This window comes from Camarhynchus parvulus, chromosome 5, assembly GCF_901933205.1.
Source record: "Camarhynchus parvulus chromosome 5, STF_HiC, whole genome shotgun sequence".
Classification (NCBI taxonomy): domain Eukaryota; kingdom Metazoa; phylum Chordata; class Aves; order Passeriformes; family Thraupidae; genus Camarhynchus; species Camarhynchus parvulus.
Genome location: NC_044575.1, coordinates 54,394,087 through 54,421,631, shown reverse-complemented (window position 1 = coordinate 54,421,631; position 27,545 = coordinate 54,394,087). Strand labels below are relative to the sequence as shown.

At 42.2% G+C, this 27,545-nt stretch overlaps 1 protein-coding gene across 1 annotated transcript in view; it reads left to right on the top strand.

Moving 5' to 3' along the window:
* The window catches only part of BRF1 (BRF1 RNA polymerase III transcription initiation factor subunit), a 172,935-nt gene extending 146,165 nt beyond the window's left edge, over positions 1–26,770 (top strand). The window contains exons 16-18 of the mRNA XM_030949982.1: positions 17,684–17,735; positions 20,761–20,929; positions 23,095–26,770. Coding sequence (XP_030805842.1) covers positions 17,684–17,735; positions 20,761–20,929; positions 23,095–23,132 — 259 coding nt within the window. The 3' untranslated portion in view covers positions 23,133–26,770. The remainder of the gene's footprint in view (positions 1–17,683; positions 17,736–20,760; positions 20,930–23,094) is intronic.
* Positions 26,771–27,545: the final 775 nt, after the last annotated feature.

The window sequence follows — 27,545 nt, the reverse complement described above, 5'->3', positions numbered from 1 at the left end:
CTTATTAGGAGCTTACTGGCAATAGTTTTCTTGAAGAATAATCTCCAAACAATTTATTCTCAATTTTGTATTCTATTTTGGATATTGTGTTGATGCGGCATTAAGATTACAGAGATGGTAGTTACTTGTGCAATATTTAGCATTAGAAAGGGGATGGATCCCTTCAGATTCTATTTTGCATCATTAGAAATGTTTATGCTGGGGGAGTATGCAATTTCTGAAAATGAAATGTTTTTGGAGTTAGCAGGAATTATCTGAAACCCATACATAATGTATAGTGTAATTCTTTTGAAGGTCTCCTGTGTTATCCTTTGTTTTGGTGTGAAGTAAGGTAATATTGGAGTAAAAATGGGGAGGAAATTTATTCAGCCACTTGAAGGCATTTGGTGGAGCATTAAGATTTGTTTGGTTTTAAGTGTTTCTCAAAAAGTGCTTCTCTTGTCCGCTATTTTAATTGTGCCATCACATCTGTGGAAGATCATTATCATATTCTTTTATGCAGGCACGTGTCAAAGCATTACTCACTTCCAACCATCTGTAGACTATTTGATACAAATTCAAAAATTGAGCTAATAGCCAAGGCACCATCCTTGTATCAGAAAGTTTCTTCTATTTCGTCACCTACAGGGTTTTTTTGTCCTACTTACTACATTTTCTTTCCAAAACAATGCCTTTTGGCAGCTCCTGTTGTATTCATGCCGTTGTTTTGGATAACAGGCCAGACTTTCACACACCACCATCTCAGTGCACTCTTCTGGATCCTTTGCCAGTTGTCTGCTTGAACACCATCTGTTCCTGGCAAGGAGTTACCTTCAAATACCTAACAAAACAGGTCATGGGAAAAACCAAAGTCTTCCAGGAGCTAATGGTGATAACACACCCGGATCCTCTGTTAGCATTTTCCTCCTAGCACTTTAGGAAAAGTTGCTCTGTTTAGGTTGATTCTCTTACCCCAAGATCTTTCCTTTTGAGGAGCAGTTCCACAACTGCCAAAGTGAACAGCAAGGAGGGTGCTAACTTGCAAGAAGATGTTTTGTGGAAAGCTTGAACAATGCATGAAATTCAGTCCTACCCCATAATGACTCGGAGAACTGCACTAATGAAATCTGCAGGAGACAATAAAGTGAGTCATACAGCAAAGTCGACTGAAAATGGCTGTGCAAAGTAGTGCTGCTAAGGAAAAAAATATAACTGAGAGTAGGAAATAAAAAAGAGCATCTTGGAAAACATCCAGGCTAATGCATCCAAAGAAATACAATCTGAAATGCAGAGGAACATGGGAGCAGAAGCTGTAAAAGCCATAAGGCTGAAAAAGATAAAGAGATAGTGGACTGCAAATTAGATATGAGGCTCTACAAAAAGACCAATTTGGGCCACTCATTGGAGGAACAGCATGTGACAGATTAGGGAGGCATTAGGCCTGTCTTGGAGAACCATTTGCCTCTGCAGATGAGGGAATGGGAGTCATTAGTGTGGTTTCAGCAGGAGAGAAAATAGTGGTGTTGATCTGGAGGAAATGCTGAAGCCCTATCCAGAGTGTGGAGTGAGGAGCCCACAAACAGGGACTGTGCAAGCTTTTTGGGGTGTAGATGATGGAAACAGCAGAACATGGCATGATAGAGCTGGCATACAGCTGAGGAAAAGGCTGATTTTGGTGGGACAGCAGGAGTCTCAGTGGTGGTAAGGTTGGGTGCTATGTTGGAAGACAGTGTAGTCAAAATATAGGTTCAAGGCCAAATACTGAAGTGAATTAAGGTCTTTGTCTCCTTTTGGAGCTGTATCTGATTAGAGGAGGTCTGAATCTCTTCCTTAGTGCACTCAAGGACTGGAAGAAAGAGATAAATGGTGATGGTGAAGCTTTTACTCACTTCCAAGGATGCTTTGTAGCTGGAGGTGAACCATCACTGTGTGCAGTCAGAGGGTGCTGCATGTCCCAGTCACTGAGGGGTGAGAGGGAGGATGAGGATGCCAGGCTGGGCCAGCTTCATCTCCCTTCATTGAAGCCAGCACCTGAAAAGTTTCTTTTTTCTGGCTACTCACACAAGTAGAAGTGCAAAAGGGTTTAAAACATCTTAAAAGGAGTTTGTAAATCACCAGGGCTGGTTTGTTTCTTCTGCATGAGTGGGGCTGTCACATGCTCTTTGGAATGGGGGCAGATGAAGGCTCCTGCCTGCAGCCCTGGGCCGTGCTGGGGTGAAGTGGAGCTGGCTTGACCTCTGTCCACCATTGCTCCTGTTGACCCTGTTAAAGTGGGTTTAGTCCTAAAGAAACAAATCATCAGCTGATTATTTCCCCACTCTGGTGACCCTTCTCACAGATGTTTTACCATTTCAAATAGGAGCAGTTGTTTTAAGGTTTTTGTTAGTTTGTTTGGGTTTTTTAGTGTAGCAAACAGAAGGGAGGAAACTAAAATCTGATGCTGGGTGCAGGTCAGTTGTTCATGTCGAAAGGGTTGAATGAAAACAGGTTACATGGGAGCTTTGAAAGTGGTCCAGCTTGCTGCTTAGTAGGCCTGCATTTTGCAGAGCCTGATTATTCAAATGAGTTTTTCTAATATTGGCATTAATTCCCTTAGTGCAGTGTATGAAGTTGCTTATTTCACAGTCCTCTCAAACGTGGGAGCCTGGCTGTGAGCAGAGCAGACTGCTTATCAGCTCAGCAGCCTCTGCAGCATCCTGTGTTCAGTAAATGCTGGGAGTCAGCCTTGAGAGTTTACAGACACTGGCTCGTGTTTCCTTTGCTCTGGATTTCACTGCACTCTTGAAATCAGGAGTTTTAAACCCAGTCTAAATTTAGAGAGAAGAGGGAATTCCAGTTGCTGGAATTGCATGGCCAGCAAAGCATCTCCTGGCCAGAGAGAGCTGGAGCTGGCCAGGGGGTGAGGGGGATGGAGTTTGGGAGGGCTCTGCAGACAAACCCCAGCAGCAGCTCTGTGGTGTGAAGTGAGCCCAAAGGTAGTTCATGACTTTGTCAGAGAAGTGCAGATGGAGGAAAAGAGCCTCCAAAACAGCGCTTTTACTCTTCCCCAGGCAGGTTTTGGGTTTTTTACTCCTTTCGAATGGTTTTATTTTACTATATCTGACACCAGTCAAGGAGAGAGGAAGCTCTTTAACCTTAATGCAAATAAAACAGTAGTGTTTTAGGAAAAAACCTGCTTGCTTTCTACCTCTAGGCTGATGTTTGTGACAGACCAGAGAATTTAACTATAAAATTACTCATTAGTTGGGGTTTTTTTCTTAATCTGTTTAGCTATAACAATCCATTTGAAGCCTAATTTTTGCTTAGGAGGAATAAAAAAATTACCTGTAGCAATAAATTCATCTGTCTGTCATGCTGTTTATCTGTCTATCTATCTGTCCCCTAAAGACTAGAAAACGTTGGGTTTTATTTCTATACCCTCCCTGAAAATCAATTGTGACATTTTCTGTTTAGGCTGCTAAAGGTTTTGGCAGATAGAACATGGATTTTGTCTTTTGATGGTGAATTCAATTCAACATTTATTGCAGAGACCTCAAGTGTTTAAATGTGTGGTGATAGACAATTGAACCTCCCACTGTGCTAAACTCCACCAGGTCTCGTCAGTAGTTTTGCTATTCAAAAAGAATTGGGACTTGTTTCATCTGTTTTTAATAAATATGAGGCTTGCACGCTGTTCATGTCAGAACTAAAGCCAACTTTGAGTTGCAGTTTGACATGCAGACTCTTCACTTTTTAGCTCTTGCTGCTAAAGATACCAACTCAGGGTGTTGTTATCCTTAAAAAAATCTAAGGGGCTTTCACATCTTCTCATCTGAACCATGATGTTGAAATGTGTGAGGGAAAGGAAAGCAAAATACAGGCTGCAAAAATGCTGGTTGTGTAAGAGGGCACACACCTGGACTTGCTTGCTGGCCAAGGTGGATACCAGCATTTGGGAGCAGTTGGGTTTGGTTGGGTCTGAGATGCTGTTGCTGATGCTGGGGTGAGTCTGATGGAGACCTCTCCTGAAAACTCGGAAATGGGAGGGGGACAGAGCTGGGTTTGATGGGTCAGGCACCAGCATCATCCTGTCCTCTCCTGCGTCATCCTGGAGGATTCGTTCAGGTGATGTCTACAGGAGAGCAATTGGTCATCCCAGAGCCCTGAGCTTCCTGGGAGCTGGAACACCCCATGGATTTTGTGAACTAAAGTGAGTTAAACACCAACAGCTGTTACTGGGGGCTGTGGGGATCGCAGGGAGCAGCGCATGGCAGGCGAGGGGAGCTGCTCCAGGCTGGATTTGCCAAACACAAACACACTCCCTGTGCTGCCAGCAGGGCTGGTGGGCCAGGAGCCCAGGGCATGACTGCAGTGACAGCACCTCCCCAGACTGCTTTTGTTGGGAGATGAGAGAAATCTGCTACTGGGCTCTCTGCGTGGTGCTGCCATTTGGTGCAAACACCACATCGCTCGTATGCCGTGTCTGAAGTGTATTTTTTCATATTTATCATTTATCCTGTTAGATGAATGGGGAATTTGATGGTTAGGACTGCTTGCATGGGCATCAGAATTCAGTGGGAGGACGTAGAGGCAGTAAATGAATTCAGTATTGGATTGATCAACTTTTGCCAGTGTTGGCAATCGGTTTTAGCACCCTTGTGTGCAATGTGTTTATGGTAGAAACATGTATTTTGTTTAAGAGGTTAGACTGCTTTCTTGTGCTCTTGTATTAAGATTTTGAAATAAATTATTGATACTCAGAAGCCCAGAGGTAACAAGAACCTTAGGACTGTAATTTCCCCATTGAGGCCAGGCAAAAAATAACACTTCTGAACTTATACATTCTTGCTCTAAGAATGACTATGAAAATTCACACCAAAGGATCATATATTGCTACCAAATTAATTTCTAATGTAAGTCTATTGTGCATGTGTTAAATCTGATTGAGTTTCTTTAAAGCAGTTTACTCTGTAAAACTTTGTCTGTAAAAACATGCACAGTAAAAAGTGTTTATGTTGCAATATAGCACTTAAATTGCATTTTTAAAAAAAAGCCCACACAACAAAAAAACCCTCTTTTATACAACTATTTGCTGTAACATTTTACAAACCAAGGGAGCAAAGTAACCCAGAGGTCTGTGATGTCATGCTAAAAGCCCAAGTGTTAGCTTGCCAAGTATTGACGTTCTCACGATACTTTGCAGACACAAAAAACTAAGGCAGAGTGGAGCGATGCTGTGGTGCTGATAAAGGAAATCCAGTGTATGGAGATTAAACAGCTGAAGGGCAGGCGTGTGTTACCAGTGAGTCTGTGCAGACTGTCGTCTCCCTGGGGCCAAGCACTTCTTAGGCATTTGCTGCATATTTTGACCAAGTACAGAATGTAGGAGACGTAAACTTTTAAAAAAGCAGGGGAGGGTGTCACTGTTTTTTTTTAATCAAATTTTTTTTCTGAAACGGATGCTTCAGAAATGCCTTTAGAGAGCAAAATGAGTGTGGTGATGGAAAAAAAAAGAACATAAACAGCTTGCTCATTAGGCTCAGTTAAAGCTAAGTTGATCATTGGTAGAAATTTGCATTATTTTCCCAGCGTGGTGTTCGGTAACAACTTTTCCTTGGTGTGCTTTTGTTTCAGTTGACATTTGCTTGAATGGCCAAGCGAGTTGGCAAATTCTGTGCTGCTGGTCTTTGAAGTTGTGACTTGAGCCCAAACAGCCTGGTCTTTGTGTGCAGCAGGGAGCCCCTTGCCTTTGGAGAGGGTGCGTGCAGCACAAAGCCTGGGAAGGGGCTGTGCATACCCAGCCTCACAATGCTGCTCAGCACTTCAAGTAGCTCAGGTCCTGCAGGAGTATTGGTTTCTTTGCTGGGGTTTTTTTATTGCAAGGAGTTGAAGTTCAAAATATTTAAAAAAAAAAAAAAAAGAGAAAGGCAGAAGATTAACCTGAAAGTACATTTTTTTATTGATCTTCAAACATAGGTTAGTATTTAGAGGGATTTGAACTACAGTGGGAATTTGCTGTCTTCTCTGTTCAATACAATTACTTCACGACGGGGTTGGAGAGCAAGCTCTGCTAAGTACAAAGGAAAAAGCAGGGATTTACTTGAGATGGATAGAATTTGTTTAAGATTTTACACAATGTCACTTGAGTTATACTAAAATCTGTTGTATGTCCAAAATTGTCTGAAAAACTAGACACAATACGGTGACAAAATATGAATGCTTGGATGGGAAGGAGGAAATCTGTATAAATAAGACAGTGTATAAATACCTATTTATTGTATTATTTGCACATTTCATGGTCAGTTGAACTTCTTTTACTGTTCACAGCCCATATCTTGGTAATTGTGGTAGGAGTGTAGCTTACACAGCATTTATGTGACTCCCTCTCAGATGGAGCAGCACAATGCTGAAGGACAACTCCAGCCCCTCAGTATTTCTGTGTACACAGAGCTGAGGATGTGCATGAGCAGTTTTTGAATGGAGCCTTGTAGCTGCAATAATTTTCTTTTTAACGCATCTTCCATAGCTACAGTGAAGTGGAGGAGAGGATGTTCAGCAAGAGGAATTGCTTGCCTGGCTTTTACATTGGCCCTTCTCAGGAGCTGGATTTTTGTTGGCTGAAAAACTACCCACAAGGGGCCACAATTTCTTGGAAGGGCTGAGTGAAAAATTGAGGTGGAGTAAGGTTTTTAAAAGGATCTTGTCACGTGGATGTCACCGTGTTTTGCTTTGATGGGGAGCGGCTGATTCCCAGGTACAGAAATTTTGGCCATCTGAATGTTGGAGATTGGGGTCAGCCTTCCACCTCTCTAGGTGAGGGCTCGGTGCAGAGGAGGTGTTGGGAGCCTTGGCTGTAAGCCAAGGTCAGGAAAACATCTTCCCAGCTGAACTCAGCTTCTCTGTGCTCTGACTGCTGCCTGACCTGCTTGTGCAAGTGCTCTTCAACTGATTGTGAGAACTCCAGCAGTTTCAAAGGTAATAGTTAGCAGGTCTCCTCAGGCCGACCTGGCTTGTTTTGACTGAGCCAGATTAGGGACTGGTGGCCCAGAGCTGCCCCCTGTTCACCAGCCACGTGCAGCTGACTGTGGGCAGCAGAGTCTTCACCTGGACAGGTTTTCCAATGGATCCAGTTAAACCAGTGTGAGCAGCTGTGAGGGCATCTCCCCTGCAGTTAGAGTGAGCTTTCTATTGGATAATTCTATCTGTTAACACTAGTATTAAGCTGTATTAAAGCCAAACATTGTCAAGTCTGCTTTACCTATAGGTTCCCCTGCAAAGCTCACCTAAGTTCACCACAGATGTGCGACCTTACACACACTGGAGAAGATGGTGCTGTCTGCTCCCCACATCAGCAGCAGTGTTCTCATCTCTCCAAAGTAGTTGCACGTATTGTACACAGATTTTAAAACAGCAATTAGTATTGTTTTCGTTCATAACATTTCCATTTGGAGTTTTCTTTCTGTAAAAAAATGTGGCTGCGTTTTTATACTCATCTCTTTATCCGAACCAAATGCATTGTGAAGGAGACAGGACTTCTGGATCATGAAGGGCTTCTGTGACCCAGTTCAGCAATTCACTGGTTCATAACAGAGTGTATGAGCAAGCACCCACAGTGTGTAGCAATGCATATTTTAAGCTTGTGTCATATTCAATGGTAAATAGCCATTTTCCCAGTGATTTGTATTGGTTTTGCACTTCATTATCCATGCATACTTATACCCAAGTACAGATTGCCAGGCAAGCAGTTTCTGAGGTTGGAATAAAGAACAGTTTGCTTTCTGGTCCTTTCTTATTCTAGTAAAGGTTGGATCCAAAGTTGTGAGAGAGCTGTATGAACTTGCAGGAATTTTGTATTGGAGGTCTGTTCTTCCTGTTGGCTATTCCTGTTGGGTTTTTGGGATGGGATGTGGGATCAACCTCCTAGTAACTTTGAAAAAAGCTGTACAGGTTAATGTGTATGTATTCACAGTGTATGCTGATGCCTGACCAGTTCATGCACTGGGTGCAGGCTGTTCTTGCCTGATGCTGAAATGGTGCAGTCTCATCTCTCTCTGTCAGGTTCCTTTTGCACAGCATCTCCAGGTGAGGTGAGAGCAAGTATCCCACAGCATTCTTGTGAGGAGCAGGGAGGCCAGATGCAGGCACTCAGGACAGCTCAGCACTGCTGCCAGCAAAGCCTGGCTTAGCCTGTGTGCCAGAGCAGGGAGAGAGACCTGACAGACCGGTCCTGCTCACTTTACACAGGACAGAAAGTACTCAGGTGCTTCCATGGCAATCACATGCTGGCCTGACCTCAGCCATCAGCAGAGCATGGCTGTGGTTATTAGCTAAGTATTTCCATAATGTGTGCCTCTCCAAGCTGTAATTAAAGCCAAGCCTGCCCCTAGCTAATTACAAGCTTGCTTAGAAGTGTAGTTTATATAAAGCTTTTCAAACTTTGTATGGGGAAGATACACATCCACAGGCATAATAAGAATGACGCCTTATTTTCAAAATGAAATTTATAGGCTTTGGTGTCTGTTTCTCCCTCCCTTTAGATTTCTACAGGCTGTTTTTTGCATCCTTGTTCAAAGTTTTTGCCAGAAATACTACCCAAGTTTCACCAACATCAAGCCAGTGATTTTTTAGTTTTCTTCAGAGTGTTTTTGTTCTCACTGCTGAGAGAGTAAACCAGATGTTAAAATGCCTTTGAGCTTTGTGTGTGGAGAAGACTAATAAATAATACTTAGATCTCTCATAAAAAGAAGATAAGGAATCTTGGAAGTGGTGAAACCTTTTGTTGAACACATCACAGCAAGGTCTCTGTAAGTAATGATCCATCTATGGAGAGCTGCTGTGTGTTGCTTAGGTGGTGCTGCACCTGTACATCTTCAGCTCAGTGTGTAGCAATAAAGCAGTGCTGGCAGTGTAACCCCCTGGAGCAGCAATACAGGCAGGGTTTGGTGACAAGGCAGGTTGTGACTCTGACATGTGGTTGTAGGGTGGGCTGGTGTGGCCATGGCTCTAACAAAGCATTTCCCCAGTGGATGTTGCAGCACCACATCAGCCAAGGCCACCCTCTGGGGTGACTCTGTGGCAAAGACACAGCCAGGTGGTACTGACATGATCACCACTGCCCTTCCAAAGCATTCTCTTTGGATTTTCTTATTCACTTGCTCTTTTCCATTCCCCATTTCCAGGTGCTTTGCTTAGATCATAGTGCAGCCTGGCAGGAAGGAATGCACCACCATGTTCTCTCATGAGTGAATGGTATTTCAAAAGGAAAGGGAACACAGTGGAGCCTGCAGCACTTGTGCATTTGTATTTGATACCTTTGGAACAAGGGGATGTTCCCATAGCCTCCATCACCATGGCTGTTTGGGAAAAAAAGTGGAGTGCCTAACCCAATGTATGGCTGAGGAGAGCATGAGATAAATCCTGCAGCTGAAGAATTCCCGCTCCTCTCTCTTGTCTAGCCATTTTTGAATTTGGTATTTAGTTTGATTATTCAGGTCAGATCAGATTTAGGTCAGTTGTGATGGATTTTTTCCAAATCCAGTTCCCTAGATTCCTACTGTAAACGCTTACCAGATGACACGATGTGAAGCTGGAACAGGCTCGAGCTGTGTGATGACCGAATAAAATCTCAGTGGGAACCACTTCCACGTTCCTGAGATCAGTTTCTCATGTAATAAATTCTGTATCCAGAATTGTATCAAATACTTTTCTGACAAGAGTGAGGTTTTTTTCCTAACGGACAAATCCCAGCAGAGCTATTTATAAGAAGCCTCTCTCTTGTGTTTGCACTCACATGCCTGTTACTCAGACCTACACTGAAGAACAAATATAACTAAAATTTTTTCTGTGTCCTTGCCTGGTGCTTTTGGACTGACCCTGCTTGGTCTTATCTGACACCCTCCACTACATTTCTTTGCTGGTGTTGTTGGTAAAGGTTGCCCTAGCAAACCACCGTTAAAGGCTTCTCCCCGAAGGAAGAATCTGGATTTATTTGGTGACACTTTTTCTCTGCCGACTGTTTAATTCCTTTGTTCTGCGTGATTCTCTCCTGGCTGGGAGGGATGGGGAGAAGTGATCTGAGTGAGTGCCTTGCTCATACTCTATGTTAACACCTGCAGAACCTGTGTAACAGGGAGTAGGTGTGATGTTGAGCTCCTGGGCAGTGCATGGGGGAGTCCTTTGGCTTGGGGGGAGGAGGCCGGCCCGTTTCAAACACAAATCCAGACATGGGAAAAGCTACTTGAGGTGTTTTTTTAAAATATTAAATTTAGAGCTGTGTTCTTTCACTGTTAGTTCCTAAAATGAAACTAGACATTGCCCAGAAGTTCTTACTTTAACCAACCTACAGCTTCTTCTGCCACAGCCTCTTTATTCATTTCCTGACACAGTAAAGGGAATCCTTGACACCAGCCTTCCCTGAGTTGTGTCCTGGCTCTCTTATTGCTGCATGTGATTCTCCTCTACATCAGGTCAGGTAGATGAGACCTGTGCTTTCAGTTTTGAAAAGGTTTAGTGTGTACAGGTCACAGGGGAGGGTGGACTCCTCCACTTGTGCCTTCTTGGTGGCTGCAAAACCCACATTAAATCATTGTTCTACCATTTGGTGGCCTGATTAGATGTTCTGTGCATACCTCAAAATATGTGATGTTTTACAGTGAGATTTGCTATTTAAATAAGAGGTTTGCCATAATTGGCTATTATAAATTACAAGCAAGAAGGAATGATTTATTGCTTATAATTAGAAATGAGTTACGAAGGGGAATGTTGGTAATCATAAAATAAAGCTTGTAATACATTGATTTCCAGATGGCTGCCAGTGAAATTGTTCTTTAATGTATAATAGACCAGACACAAGGAAAAAAGTCAGTCATCCATCTTTATTCCTTGATGGACTACTTGTATGAATCTATAGTTGCCTGAATTCTGAATTATTAGTTTTGCCTGCATAATTGGATGAGAGAAACTGAATTTGCCTGGTGGTATAGGCTGCTAGAGGTGTGGAAAAGTGAGTTCCTCTTTTGTCTGGCATGATTTTTGTCCTTGTAATGTCAACAGGGAAGATCCAGCAATCGATCTGGCATCACCTCTGGGTATAACAACCTCAATGAATTGTTCCCAGAGACTGCAGGTTACTAAGGTGTTTTCTTTTTATCTTTTGCCTCATTTGAAGCTTTCATGAGGTTAAGATTGATCAAAACACTTGTCCAAAAGCAAATATCTGTAATCCTCCTTGCTTGAGTCTAGAAAAATACATTTGCACCAGAAACAGACGGCAGTGCTACTGCTGAGAATTTTTCAATAGCATAATCCTTCTGTTGAGATGATAATGTGTTCATTTAACTTTTAAAATTTCACTTCTTGTTACTATAGTTTCAAGCACCGTTTGAAATTTATTTTTATTTGCCTTATCTGCTAATAATGGCTCTTTCTGCCATAGCAGTTGCATTCTGCACTGCACTGTTGCCATTTGAAAGACTGCACTACACAATAGTTAAGGCATATGGATTGTCACCACATGAGTTGTCTCACGCCCATGTTTTAAAAGTGACACTGCCATTAGACTTGCTTAACTGAGACCATTATGATTACTCATTTACCTTCATTAAAATGCTTCATAGCTTCCTTATTTTAAGTAGCTTTTCTCAGCAAGGTGCAGATTTGCCTTGCTGCCATCATTTCATCTGGAAAAATTTCCATGGTGAAAGGAATAACATATTTTCAACTAATACTTTCCTGACCTGTGGAGAGATGAGCTCATCAGTGTCTTTATTGACAAACCCAGGAAGAAGGTGTGTCAACCAGAAATATTAGATCAGTCAGCTTGTCTTGTCCTGAAGCAATTGTAATTTCCCATGGTCTGCAGCAATTTCCTTTAGAAGCAGATTTGTGGAGATATTGTTTGGGATCTGCTGCAGGAGCATAATTTCATTTGGTCCCAGTGAGGTGGCCTTAGATGTCATTCTTTTCATTTTTGCTGTTGAAAATCTGTTGGTTTAGTCATTGGGAAGAACAGCAAGTTGCTGTTTTCCAGCATCTAACTGAGGAAAAAGCGTTGCAGCTATGCAGAAAAATATTGCCCACTCTGAGCTGGGTTATTGAAGACAGATGGTATAGCCCCTGCCCCTCTCTGAAAAGCCTGGAATAGGTGTTTAACTCACGACGCACTAGCAAAATTCCTGCTTTTCAAAAGCCTGTTGGTGACTGATGCAGGTGCTTAGTTCCTCAGTGGTAAATCTATTCCTTAGCGAATGATAGAGGTTCTTACTTTTTTCCAGTTTCCTCCTGCGAGTTTTGGTCCCTCAGTGCTCAGGTCCAGGCATTTGCTGGGAGAGGCTGCTCTCATTAGCACTGAAGATGTTCTCAGTGCCGTGTTGTCTGGTGCTGCACTGATGAAAGCCAAGCTCCTCTGATCCAGCATGAAAGAGGACTGAGTGGGAATGAGAAGTGGGAACAATTCCTCATTTCACTTTAGTTTTTGGTGTCAGCTTCAGTTTGCTTTTTTTCTGCTTGAAATGGCTCTTTCTGTAGTGTTGCTGGCTCGGAAACAGGATGAAGGCACTGGCTGTTGGTGGAGTTGGAGTTCACGCAGGGATGTTGGAGCAGAGTTAGCAGGAACTGGCTCAGCTGTCTGTTGGTATCCAGGAGGGGTTCACACTCTGCCTGCTGCTCCATCAGTCACATCTGTACAGCTGGCAGCGCTGAGCCATCTCCAAAAGGACCTTGCTGTGTGGGAGCCGAGCTTATTGCAGTTTGGACATGCTTTTTCTTGGTTGGAGTCTTTCTGCCATTAATGGGGTCTCTGCAGCCCTGGCATGTGGGGGAGTGATCCAGGGAAACTCCTTGGGGCTTTCACAGTGATGGTGAGCTGGACAGGGTGAAGAGCCTGGTCTTGAGAAAGCCAGAACCTCCTGCCTACCTCACATTCAAGCACACATGGTTTCAAGTGTGAGCATCACCGGTGCTTTTCATTCTGCAGAGCATGATGGTGTCTGTGGTTGTATCTGAACTTCTGAGGTGGTGCAGTGCACCCTGACCCCCAGCCCCTGTGTTCAGGGCATCATGCTGCTGTCCATGGGTGTCACAGCCAGCCCTGGCCTTGGCTGGGTGCCTCCCCTTCCTCTCGAGTGCTCCTGTGAGCATCTGGCTCTCAGGCAGACGCAGATGCAGAAGATGGTGGGATCCACAGCTGGATGTGCAAACCCTGAAGTGCTCCAGGGTTATGGTTGTCATTGCAGCCTTTGTTTTGCCCTCTGGAAAACAGCAGTCATCCAAGTATGGGAGGGTCACCCCTTTGTCCTGACCCAATGGCAGGACAGCAGGCAGTGTCTCCTGATGCTGTTGTGTTTCCAAGAAGAGATTTAAATCCTTGCAGAGAGGTAATTCCCAGCTTTCCGGTAAGGATAACATTGATGGTACCTAATTAAAGGGCAGTCTTAGCCTGTGTAAACATTTATATTAATTTCCTTCTCACACAGATGTCTAGTAAACTGACCTCCTGAGGCAAAACCATCTGGCCTCAGGTGGGAGGAGGATCTCGGCCAGCGTGAAGAACCTGACCTGTCTCTTGTTGAATCATTTCTCAATAGTTTTTTCTGTCCCTGCACATGAAAGGCCTTTGCATGGATATATAGGTTTCATGGGCAGTTGTCTTGGATGACCTGCATAATTACACTGCAGGCTTGTGGCTGTGGGCTCTGCTCGATCTCTGCTTCCCATTGTGTATTCTGGGACCATCCGTGTATAAAATTAGTATGGGCGGTAAGCAGCAATAAGATGTTCCCTACATGGGTGGATTAAATTAAAATTCAGTAAGAAAAGAGCTTTGGGTGAGTTTCCAAATTGCTTGTAGGATTGCACTGAGGAGATTGTTATGGTATTGTCAAACTTTTTGGTGGATGAGCAGTCTGATGCAAGCGAGGTGGGTTTATTACCTTTCGCTGCTCTTTCTCTTTTATGTACTATGCTGTGTAATCTTTTGTTATTAAATAATAAGCAAAATAAAAACTGTTGTTTGTCACAGCCAGCTTGTTTTGCAGAGAAAAACACTTTGAAAGTTCAGTCTGTGTGATCTCCAGCCCTGTCAGGAGCTATTATATTGAATCTTCTTTTAAATTGTTAAGCTGGAGGACAAACCCAGACGTTATCGTGCACATCTCAGCTCAGAGCGGAGTGGATTCGGCAGGGAACAGCCTCTGATGCCTTGTACCATGCCATTAGTTTTTGTCACAAACATGTCAAGATAATCTGCTTCCAGTGTTATGTGTGTTGGCTGACATGAGCATTAGTAGATCTGCATAATTTTTGAAGTAGTTTGAAGTGTGCATGTAACACACTTGGGGCTGTGTGAAATCTTTTTTATCCCCTTTTACGGATCACGTTGCTGTTCAGAAAGTTGCTTGTTCTGTTTTTCCCTCCCACAAGGTACTGTGTTAATTTGCAAAGTTCAAAAGGAAAATGCCCCAAACTAGAAGTCATCATAAAGAGTGAACGACAACTGACACACTTTGGAAAACCAGGAGCCCCATTACTTCTCAGTCACAACATTACATTTTAAATGGATGATGTTGTCACTTCAGGATATATGGAATTGTACCTTAATGTAGGCTGTTATTTATTGAGCTGTTATTATTTATTGAGCTATTTATTGAATTAGTGAACCTCTAATTCAGTCTGGACTTTGATAAACAGGATCTTTCTTCTGTGCATGTGTGTCCCTTGATAGACTTCTGCAGATGAGCTTGAGTCATGCCCAGTGAAAGTTGGATAAGATACTCCAGTTACTTATTTTTTCAAGGTGCTTTTTGATCATCAATACTCAGACCTGTCCCAGGCTCAAAAGGGGTTGTGCTTTTCCATGAAGACACTTTTTTCCACCCTCTGAGGTGCAGCCAGACAGCAGAAGGAGCCTGTATCTGTAGCCATGGCAGCCAGTAATTTATTGCTCCATATGGCTGGTGTGGCAGCAGCTGCTCTGGTTTAAGGAGGTCAGGACATTGGGGCATTTAAGAAACAAAACAACACCCCCAACTGTAAAACCTTCTTAAATGGTTCTGTACAGTAATAGTAGGGCTCTCCCTAGGCATAAGGAGAGCCAAGGGGGTTATGTATTTATAACTTTTATAGCTGTTGTTTGAATCAAAGCCATTATTTCGGCAGGGAAATAAGTTTTTGTGATGGTTTTACCTTTTTCCTTACTTTAAAGTGTTGTGGTTAGTGTTTTAGGAAGCAGATAGTATGGAGGGGCAGTGGGCTGAGCCATTCCACCCACGTGATGAGATCCACCCTTGGATCTGGCCTGCAGCAGGTGCTGACCATCCATGGCAGGAGCAGGATCCATCCCACTGCTTCTGGATGCATTTTATACTGTGCTGAGAGAGAAACTGTATTGCCAGATCAGATGGCAGTGCTGTATTTGTAGTAAGGAAGTGAAGATGTGCACGTTGTGAGTGGCTCTTGTGGAACAGAAATACAGCTTTAATTTCACTTTGGGTGTGAGGATCCCTTGCTGCTGAGAAATGGTATAGAAGGGCTCTTGGATGCAGCACTAAAGTTTTTGCAAATAGGCTTTTCATAAATGTGAATCTTTTTATTTTCATTAGGGGACCATTTTAATTAAAATGAAACTGGAATGTTTACTCTGCTTCCTGTAGCTGTGATTGTTTTCTTCACTGTGTGAGCACATGTATAATTTGCTCTAAAAGAAATGTCAGCAGTTTCTGATTACCTTGTGAGTCTTACTCAACAGCTTGATTTTAATTGGGGGGAGGAAATATTTTCAGGGTGCTCCAGGGAGGTCTGATGTCTTTGGGTAGCAGGAGGGAAAAGGTGCTATCTTTGGTACAATGTTAATTGCAATAATCATGACTATGAATTTAAAATAAAAGTCTTTCATTTCTTACCAATGTTGGGTGTTTTTCAGTCATGTCAATGAAACACAAGCCGTTTGGTAATTAGAATCCTTCAGCTATGCAACCTTTTGGGCTTTGCTGCATCTATATGTTTATAAGCATCTAAACAGGGTGATTTTTTGGAAAACAGTGATTGAAAGTAGCTAGGTACTCTCAAATCTCGGGAATTAAGGAAGAAATTTTTCTGTTGTGAGGATGGTGAGGCAGTGGCACAGGCCCAGAGAGGGGGTGGATTCCCTGTCCCTGGAAACATTCAGGGTCAGGTTGGACAGGCTCTGAGCAACCTGGTCAGGTCGAAGGTATCCCTGCTCCTTGCAGCAGGTTGGACTTGACAGGCATTTAAAGGTGAAAACTCTGCAATTGGGGTTAGATAATGGAAAGAGAAGGCTGAGCACATAGGGAGGAGTGTGTCCATGTCTTCAAATATAATCTCTCTGATCCCAGAAGTCGACCAGGATTTGTAAGTAATAGATATTTATGTAGGTCAAGTGAATCTCTTTCTTGAAATTCTTTGTAATTATATCATATGACAAGAAGTCTCTGTAGCAGAATAATGTGTTCTGGATTCTTCAGTGGAACTGCTCCTGAAACATTCCCTTAGCTTCTTTTTGTTTTGATCTGCTGAGAGGAGGCACCTTCAATGACTTGAGTTGCTGAAATGCCTTTTGGGTCCTGTAAAGCATTTCAGAGATGACCAGTTTTTGAACCTTTCTGGAGCTTAGCTAATATCTTGTATTATAATATTGTCTCTACCATCAGAGATAATGATCTGAGTCTCCCCTGCTCATTCTCTGGGGTTTTGTTTCCTCCTGCTGATTATTTGAAATAAATAAATAAGTAGGAAAACAACGAGTTTCTGTGTGTTAACAAGGAGGAATGACTAAGAGAAAAATGAGAGTAAAATGCTGCTTATCATAGAAGACTGTATCTCTGGAGGCATAAATTGGTGTTCATTAAGTTGTTTGCCTAGACTTCGTTAAAAGACGTGCTTGAGGAGCTGTCTGAGCAGTGTTTCTGTGGAAAGCAAGTCATCCTCTTCGTGACTAGATACATCTAGATGAGCAGGAGAGACCAGAAAGTAGCACTAAATGATGGATTGAGAACAGCCTCCTTGGCAGTGAGGAAACAACAGACTATGAAATGTTTTTCAGAAGTAATAATATTTAACACTTAGCTGTAAAGTTATACTGATCCAGCTCTTCTCCCCCAAATATGCAGGTCTCTTTCACATCTGATGCAGAGTTTTTAAAAATGTTTATGTTCAATTTTTGTCATTTCTCATTCAAGGTATTCAGGATCCCTGGGGTATTTTTTTTTTATGATTTCTGTAGCTGGATGTTAACTTCTTGCCTGTGATGGTTATGGTATCCTGCATGCATAATCTTACTGGTATCCTCTGTGAATCATGAGATGCAGAGAAGCAGTTGCAGACCAGTGCTTGGTAATCAGAGTGTGGCCCAGTCTTGCCATGTCTGCATTCTTCCAAAAATCAGTTTTCTTTTGATTTTTGTAAAATGTGACAAACACAGCTATTTCAAAGACCTTGGGGAGAAGCAGGGGCTGCAGTTTGAGATGAGGTTTTGCTACTGTGCTGGCATCTTTTATTATTACCTTGATCTGGGACAGACTCTTCCAAGGGAATGTGTGTGTTAATTATTGTGGCATTTGTGGCTCTCTGCTCTTTATCTTAAATCATTAAAAAAGTAATTGCACAACATAACACTAGCAAAGTGCTTTCACTGTTTGGAGAATGAATACTCTGTGTCAAACTCTTGTGCAACTTTTCTGATGTTCAGCATTTTTTCTTTCTTTCTTTGCAGATTAAGACCCTTGATTTCAACCCAGTTTGCTAAGAAGGCTGCCACTGAAGAGGTAAGAAAAGTCCAGCACTTCTCCAGCCTGGTGCAACAGGTTGAGTTTGGAAATTCCCACAAGCTATTTTCAGCCTGGCTCTGGTCATGTGGTAGATAAGGGTAAAAACATGGGTCTTGTTTGTCTGATCAGCCCAGGAATTGGTTACTGCAAAGCTGAGATTGGCTGGGTTTTCTAACCCAGACTTGCCTTATTTATCCATCAAGAACATTAGCACAGCCTCATGATGCTTCATTGGACAGCAAAAAAGAGAAAACTCCCTGCAAGCATCTAAAAAGGTCCATGCCAAATAAATGGTCAGGAGGAGTAGGAGGGGGCAGAGCTCCTGCCTGTTTCTCAGCATTTGGACTGTCCTCACAGAGAAGAAGGACTTGGCAAACTCCACTTTTGTGCAGCCAGAGCTGACCCCAGGGATGAGCTGGGCTTCTGTCAGAGACCAGCGTGGAAAGAGCTTACCCTATCCAGCCTGGCTTACTCCTGCTTTGTTTGTCTAATTTGAAAATGTAATAGTGCCACAGAAAAGTTAGTGCTGGTAACTGGCCACTGCCAGAAGCTCTCCTTGGGTGGCTTTGTGCACCTCCTGAAGGGATCATGATTATTTTCAGGTCATTATTATTTTCAGTGAAAGCAGGTGACAGTGATAGCTGCTTTCTTGCACTATTAATTTCCCACTGTACTGAGTGTTCACAGGCATTTTGTATACAACAAACTGTCTACTGCATATCTAAAAATTCAGTATATCAAAGGTATTTGTCCCTCTTGCCCACAAATGTGTGACACTGACACCCTGCTGAAAGTGAACCAGTTCCCTTGGGTAGTTTAACACCTTTGGCAATTGCCCATCCATACATAAAGCTAAGTGTCAAACTCCAGTCCAGGATGTCTGAAAGTGAATTCAGGAAGTTCTATTTAAAGGTGTTGTTTGACTGCCTTTTTTTTTAACATGACTAAAAGTCATTGATTTTCAGAAACAGTTTGATATCCTGCCTAGGGAAATACATTTTCACTTCTTATTCTATGCTCATTAGAAAACTCTGCTCATTTTTAGAAGTACAGCAGTCTGGAAGTGGACATGATAATTAGAAGAAGGTCACATTTTAATTAGCATGGAGCAATTTTAAAAAATAATGACTCAATTGTAGCTCCTTTATATTCACCCACTTTTTCAGAGCAGATGGATACTTTTAAACATATAAATTGATGTATATTGTGATGCTGATTTGTTTCAAACTCTTGTGTCTATTTCTGCTTATACCAAGATGGACCCAATTTGATCGCTCTAGAGGCAAAAGCAGTGGTAGGAATTATAAACTGGAGGGAAGTTCCTCTAAATAATATGATTAATTTGAGCATTAAAAAATAATGAAAACCTGTCTTTGACTGATCCGAATATCTAAATACTTGATTTTCTGTTAAAATTAATGGGTGTCTTTTGCCCTATTAATGAGCTGTTGGAGCAAACCCTGGGGTGACTTTGAAAAACTCAGGCAGATTCTTTAGGTTGACTCTCATGGTATATGACAAGTTCAGGAACAGCTTTGATGTTTGAATAATTAGACTATCAACTTTCTGGTGCAGGGATTTTCTCCTATGGTGTATCTCTGAAGTGCCTGGAGTTACAGGTATTCTGGGAGCTACTGCATCCCAAGTAAATACATTTATAAATAAATAAATAAATAAATAAAAACTGCAGCATTTTATCGGAGCTTGCTGCCAATGGAATTGGAGAACATGCAGCAGTACATAATTGTGTACTCTCATTTAAAACCTAGAGCACTGTGTCACTTTTCTCATGATATGGACCAGAAGAGTTGAGGTTTTTTGGTCTCCTTTGGACCATTCATTTTTAGAAGCACTTCAGCACTGGTCCTTCCAAGGAAGTGGTCCCAGTCTTTTCTGTCTTTCTTACTGTTACCAGTGCTGGTAACAGCTGACTGGTGACAGGTACTGTCAATATTCCCTTCTCAGAATTTTTCACATGACAACACAGCATTTATGGTTAATCTTTAAGGTTCTTCCAATTGCTAATTGGCTGGTTTTGTGTGCCATGGGCTCTAATGTATGAATCCCCAACAGTCCAAGTACAGAATGGACATGGAAAATACCCTATTACAGAGCTGATGGAGGTAAAGCTTCTGTGATGTTTCTTCCCTGGATAAGAGAAGGAGGTGGAGCTCCAGACTGAGCACACCATGAAAATGAGAAGAAAGCTTACACAGAAAGAGCAGAGCCTGGGCTGGGCTGGCACAGGCTTTGTTGCTGCTTCCTGCCCTGTTCCCAGATCTCTCCTTAATGAGCCAAAGACAGCATTACCTACTCCAAATTCACCTCTGTTCCCTTGTGGTGCTGCCCTTTCTCTCCCTCCATGCTGTGTCCTGCCTAACCTTGCAGCAGCTGGGGAGGACCACATCCAGAACAGGTCCCATCCATGATTGATTCCCAAGGTAGCATTTGGAGATCATTATTCTGCTGAATTCCACAGGTAATGGCACAGGTGCCAGTGTGTATTATCAACTGAGTGCTCTGCCATCACATTAAGTGCTGTCTACAGAGTGCTATTTGTTCCACAGCTCATTGCGCCGCCAAATAAATCCAACCAGAGCTGTCAAAACTAATACATGTTGGGCTTTTTCTGATTTGAAGGGTACATTTTTGCTATCATTAAATTGTCAATAACGTTGTTATTTTGTAATAGGCCTGATGTGAGTTGAGCACACCGTGGGAGAGGTTTAAGTTTTCCCACAGAGCTCTACTGAGGAGCCTTCGCTCCCAAATTTCTCCTCCTCTTGTGCTTGCCAGAGAATCCTTGTTCTGCTGTTACCATTACAGGATATTTCAGTTGCCTGTTTCTGGACTAAGTGAAAACTGTATGGTTTTGCCTGACTTTCATTAGAACAGCTGAGCCTGTAGCACTGGACATGAGCTTCTGTCTCTCGTGTCCCTATTGTTTGGAAGCTGCTAAAGTTCTGTAGAAATATTGGACCAAAAGAAGGGCTGCTCTACTGTTCTCTCTTCTTTTGTGCAGGTTACCTTTCCAAAGGCACAGGCTGAAGCCTCTGATGTAGAAAAACCAGCAGCTGTGCTTGTGGAGAGTGGCCCAGTAGCCTACAACCCCGATGAAGAGGTGGAAGAGGAAGAGGTAGAAGAAGATGAAGATCACTGCATGAGCGCCTTGCAGTTAATGGGAGGAAATGGTGAGCTGGGGGTACCATCTCTGGTGACGTGGGCTTTGTTCTTGCAGGGGTGGGGACACACAGTGTCCCTGTCCCAGAGCTCCTGCTGCCTTTTCAGCATTGCCTGTTCCTGTGGGAAGCCTGGAATCACCCTTGTCTGAAACCTGACCTTGGAGACTCCTCCTGACAAAACTTTGCATCTCGAGCTTTAGGCTAAGAGGGCTTCTCAAGAACAAACTGAAAAGTGAGGTGTTTTCCAGAATTAGATTTACTAAGGTGGATCTGAGGAGTTAGGGGGTCAGTAACCCCTCCATTAGCAGTGCCTGGGGCCCCCTGAGCATCCCCTCCCTTCTCCTTGTGCCTCCTCAGTGGAGACTGCAGTGATGTCCAGGTTGTCCATGAGCCCTGGGGATGTGTCTGTCCAGCTCAAAACAGAACAAATCATCACACTCTGTTTCTGGGGAAGGTGTTAGGAGGAAGCAGTTGTTCCCCAAGTGCAGGAATGGCATTGGTGGTGCATGTATGGTACACAGATGTGTGCTAATTTCTTTGGGTTACCCAGCAAAGCCACTGGTTTAATTAGATTTCTTTGTTGGCAGGAAAAGGCAGTCTCCTCTCCACTGTGGTTTTTCTTAGCTGGACACATCCACATTTATCCTTTATTAAAAGCTTCCCTTTAGAAGTTAAGCTTTGAAAATACACAAAATTATTTTTAAAATGGGAGCTGCTAATTATGGGTTGTGAAGACTCAAGATGGGAATAAGTTTCCTAGTGAAATGTTATTTACTGCAAAAATCTTTCCATCACTATTCATTTAGCATTCATGGACAATATGTATACATTTCACAAAAGTGTCTGTTGCTTTTAAATTGATTTCTCTGCTGGAAAATAATTGCTGAACTGTAGGAAAAACAGTTTGTTGCCTGCATTTATTATTAGAATAACGTTCCCAAGAAAAGGCATCCATGTGGGGGAGGGTGGGTCTATGTTTATTAATAAACCCCCCACAAAAATAGAATAAAGGTCACTGAGTTTTTTTTCTTTGTAAATGTTACTAATTTTGAACCATTCTGAGAACATTCCACTACTCCCTATCTGGCCAGGACAACAGCTGAAAAATTAGAGTTAAAAAATAAAAATAAATAGGAAAAGGAAAGGAGTATTCCCAGAATTCGAATGCAGGTGTACAGAGCTGCTCAGAACAGAAAATAACTCTTTCCTAGCTGCTTTCTCTGTGGATTTTAGACCTGTCTTCCTGGAATAACAACATGAATTACAGATGGTGAACTTCACCCATTCTACACAAATCATTATAGATTACACTTAATTCTGCTTTTGAGCATTTGCTTGTCTCTTTGGGTGAGATGTTGCCCTGTGTTGGATTTGGAATATGTAGTTTAACTTTCCTCAGTGCTCATATGCAATAATTATCCATAGGCTCATCTACACAACAGAAGGTATCTGTGTCAGTGCATTCAGAAGCACACAGAAAGAGAAATAGGTGCATTAGAAACATACAGACTTGCCTTCTGACACACAGCACACAGTCTTTGCACTCAGCATTGTTTAAGAAAACAAAACTGAATTAAAAAATCTGGGCAAAAATTTTAAGTCTAGAAGTAAGAAGATGAGGGAGATCTGAGTCAGATGCATTGGTCAGGATTTGTTCCATGACTCTTTTGATGTTGATGGGAACTCTGAGCTATCTCTGAACCCTTGCAATTTCAGCTCATAAATCCATGAATAATATAAACAAACCAGCTTTTTCCTTGGTGCCTATATCTAGTGAAAAATGTGCCTACTTGTAAATGTAATGCTGCTGCTTATCAGCCACTGTGTGCCAAGTCACTTATGACAATCAGGCTTGATCACCTTAGCCTCTAAATTAAACCAAGTATTTCACATATACATGTGCCAAGTATTCCTAAAGGAGGGTCTAGTGACAAGTGAGAAGAGATATTTACACATACATGCTTGAAAATAATTTTATTTCATTGAGGGAAGTACATACAAGAACTTATTTGGGCCTAAGAAAATAGATGATTTTTAAAATGCTTGCCTAAGGCAAAACTTATCCTTTAGTTACATAGCAAGAAAACAGCCTTAAAGAAGCAATACTTCTATTGTGTCTTCCATCTACCCAGAATATTTGCATTTTTATATGCCCTTGTCTTTGTGTGTTTCAGATTATGGCTGTGATATGGATGAAGATGATGGCTATTAGCTCCATTTACTTCCAGGGGACATGGACTGTGTCTTGTTCTCAGCAAATCTTCTGTCTTCAAGCTGTATGAATAGTGAAAGAAGCTGTCTATGGTCAGCAAATGTAATCGAACAATCCTGACTTTTGTAAAGTGAATTCAAGGTTGGCATTGGGTCTGGTCAGTTTACATTGACCCCATACCCAGCAATAACCAGTTTGGATTCCTACTTGAATTTATTTTTATTTTGGTGGATCATAGTTGGAGAATTAAATTAATGAGAGTAATGTTTCCAGAGAACAAAAGAAAAGAGACAAAACAGACTGTGCATGAAGCCTGTGTTGCTGAAAGCAGCACATCTCTTATTTATGTGACTGCTTTTAGGCATACTGCTGAAAGGGAGCAGGTTGAAGGACAGGGCCTGTTGATTTTTTGAGTACAGGAATATTAGTCAGTCTCATCATGCTACAAGTGACAGAAGGAAATGTTTCCAACCTGGATTGTGAATGTGACCATGTTGCTGTATACGAGTTCCCTTACCCAACCCTGTCAAAAGCTAATGACAAGTTATATATTTGCAGAGCCGTACTGGTTTTCTGAAACAGAGTAAATACTTCTTTATATTAGAAAATTCATAGATTTCTTAAAATATCTGGCAGTAGAAGGCAATGAAGAATTGTCCTCCACTGTGAGTCCGGTGTGATTTTTGTGGAAGGAGGGAGAACACCTGGGTTGGATAGGAAGTGCAGGGAGCAAGGAGGCAAAGATGCTGTGCTCATGAGCTGTTGCTGGGCATCCTTAGGGAAAGCCAGGTCTTCTTTAGGCTGGTGTTGCTGCAGGAGAGTCACTCAGGCCATCTCTGTGGAGCTGCTCTTGCCTGACTTAGAGTGAAGGTCTGCTCCCAAGAGCTGCTGGTCTCTAAAACCAGTTGAAAGAAAGAGAAAGCTGAGCTTTTTAATAAATAAGCTAGCATCTGCTTTGACTGAATTTAATTTAATGTAATTTGTTTAGCATTCACTGGGTAAATTAAAGGTCACCATGCAGCAGCCTGACTTTCATGGCTCAAATCCCATCCTTGAACAGTCGTTGCTATGTGAATAAAGCTGGAGCTCCAGCCCTGTGTGCCCTGAAATGTCAGCAGGCAGGTCCTCTGTCACAGATAGATCAGTTCTGGCAGTGCCATGAGAGCAGGGGTCAGGAGTGGAGCCCCTGTGGGCAGATCCCACCCTGGTGCCTCTGACCTGCCTTCCCCTGGCACTGCTGGCCTGAGGCTCTCGGCTCCGTGGGAAATGCACTGCACTCTGGATCACACTCTGGATGTCTGCAGCTGATGTTTCCATCTCTCTCCCTTATCTGGTGACAATCATGAAAACTGTAGTGCTGCAGGCTTCTCTTAACACCAGGGAAAGATGGATATTTTATCTTACCAGCACAGTTTCTGTTCAGCTGTGTCTCCTGGTCGGGTCTTCCTACCTTTTTTCAGGAGCGCTCGTTACTAAAGCACCATCCATCCTCCTGCTACAGAGATTGGCTCGTGGCAGGAAGAGAAGCTGCTTCAGGATGCTTTGCCAGACAGGGTGATGATGGTGCTCACATCTGAGGTCATCACCAAAGAGGAGAAAGGCCACACAGCCTTCCATACTTCCATTCTTCTCTGTCCCTCTTGGTAGCTCGCATAAGATGGATCATGCAAGTCGAGCAAGAGTGAGTGCTTTTTTTAAGAGCAGACTTGACACTATTTGGCTGGTAAATGGTTTGGTGGGTTGTATCTGTGAGGGATTTTTGAGCCCTGTATAAGAGTATTTCTGTAATGACTTCTTAGAAGCAGAATTTGGTAACAAAATTGGTGTGGTAAGGCTACTGGAAGGAATAGCTCTTCTGAATCAGATTCCAGTTATTTAGTTTACAGCACTTAAGTGGAAAGAAGAGATTCCTTATAATTCTTAGGAGGAAAGATGGCATTTTCACTGAAAAGCTATAGATTTTTTTTCTGACATTTTATAAATACTGCACAGAAACTGATACTGAGGAGATAAACCTTTCTACCTCTCTTTTATCTACACCATAAAATAGAAGTATGCTATAAGCAGACAGTTTTCTAAAAAGTGGTTTGTTTTATCAAAGTTTGTGCTCTGCAAGTCTTTGAGACCGTTGAGTTTGATTGTTTGGGTTTGAATTAATCTTCCATAGCACTGCTACAAATATACTCTCAGTATATTCTCAAGACTTGGGTTTTATTCCAAGGTACACAGTATTCTCTATGCAGGAAATAAACATGCATAAATAAACATGTGTATGACTCATGTAGGTCGAGTGCTTTTCTCAAATGCAAGATGTTGGCTCTTAAAGAAACCTCTAAAATGGGCTAAGATGGATATTGCTGAGGGTCTTTCCTCCAGTCTCCTGCTTTGTTCCCCCAAAGGATACCAAACCTGCTGCCAGGGTGGTGGGGGTGGTGTGTGTGAGAGCTGAGAGCCCACCCAAATAACTGCAGCTAGGAAATTTGAATTTCAGTAGTACATTGTGTTGCTGAGAACATTGTTTTGTGCACTGCAAGTAGAGGGTTGCTGTTTTTGAATGCTCTCATGATTTGATTAGGAAAGGCCATCAGGCAATCTGCTGGAAGAGCAAGGGAAAAAAAAAGACCTACAATTCCATAGCATCTCAGCATTGCTGGTGAAGTTAATGGCATGGCTTCTGTACAGGATTCCTAAAGAAAGGATATTGGATAGGCAGACTTCACTCTGAGCTTCTTAAGCTATAGTGGTTATGTACATTTTTAATTTATTGGTGACTTACCGGGATTTTTGTAACGTTCATTCCTTCTTCATTTAACTAAGCTCAGGAAATGTAAACAGATTTGAACATGCTAGTTTCTGTTTTTATAGCTAGTCATTAAAATGTAAAAGGATTAACACTGCATTAACTCTGTTTACTACTGTTGGTATATCTGGACAATTTTGTTGTGTATAAGTAAGCCCGAATTCACTTGGAGTAATTTGGATCCTGCTTTTCTCAGGATTCTGATTATGATGTAAAGAGCTTATAAGGCTTCAACATTTGGTATTCTTAGATCATCTTCCTTGAAGCCACACAAGCTGAGTATCATTGGGTTTGTTGCAGAAAGCACATCTCTTGCTGCAAGTCACTTTGCTTGACAGGCAGAATTCTCCAGCTGTTGCATCCAGCTTGTCTGCCATGCAGCCTTTTAACACTCTGGTACTGTGGGAGTAGAAAAAGAAATAAGGAAAATAATGGGCTTCTTCACTGTGCTGAGTGCATTTTCAGTGTCTTAATCATCTGTGACATTTCTTTAAAATCAGTGTGTTCAGTACAGCAACTTTTAAATGGTGCCAGACAGCCTTGTCTTGAGGGTTCAACATGTTCATCAAAAAAGTCTTTGCCATCCTGATGACTTGTTTGTGTTCTTTGGATTGCATTGAAACCCCAGTTGCAGATGTGTACAGTTAGAGTTTGCCTAATAAATGTTCTGTTTCTTATTTTTGTGTTGAATCCTTGTATTCAGTTCAGTTAGTGCCAAGAAAATGAAACCTTTTTGATGTATGCATATGTACCATCCTTCCACAACCACGAGTCATGTTAAACTTTTTTACTGTAATATATTTGCTGTAAATAAAAAATAAAACCTTTACATAGCCCATCTGTTACTATGATGCTCTCTTGATGATTTCTGATTTTTCTGTCTTAGTTCTTAAAAATGTTCAGTTTTGATTGCTGCATGATTGGTTGGTTGTGGCCAAAATTTGTCATTTAGGGCTTTCTTTTGTCTCTAAAATGGAAGATACAGCAATCAGGCAAGTGTTTTTTACAAGATACTGTTCCACTGATAGATGTAGATGCTTTCTGTAAAGTGCATAACATTAACGAGGCTTTTCCACTAAGCTGTATAATTAACTGACTGTGGGAACAATATATGGTGTGTGTGTGTATTTAGTGGAACTGTTCCAGTGCTTGTTTCTCAAAGTTGTATCTTGATAAATAAGGTGTGTGCTGAGTTAAAAATCATGTTATTTTATCAACATCTGGCTGCCACAGTTTGGAGACAAAAATCCACATCTGCCCTTTGTACAGATGGGTGTTTGCTCCTTTTAGTTTTTGCTGGAAAAATAGGTACTACTGGATCCTCAGGAGGATCTCCTGTAAAGTTTTAGCATATAAAAGTATGATTAACAGTGGATTTGATAAGGCAGTATGTGTCATTCCAGCCTTTCACTGTGTTCCCATAGTGTGATCAAGGCACACTTCTGCTCTCTTTGACGTTGGGATGTTTTTATCTGAATTTCTCTTCAGCTGTTCCAGCCATTTCCACTGGGAGTTGGGAACTTCTCCAGCAGTGTCCATCACAGCTGCCCTCTCCCTGCTAACAACTGAGCTGTTAAAAAGTACTGACCACCTTGGCCTCTTCTTTCTGCTCT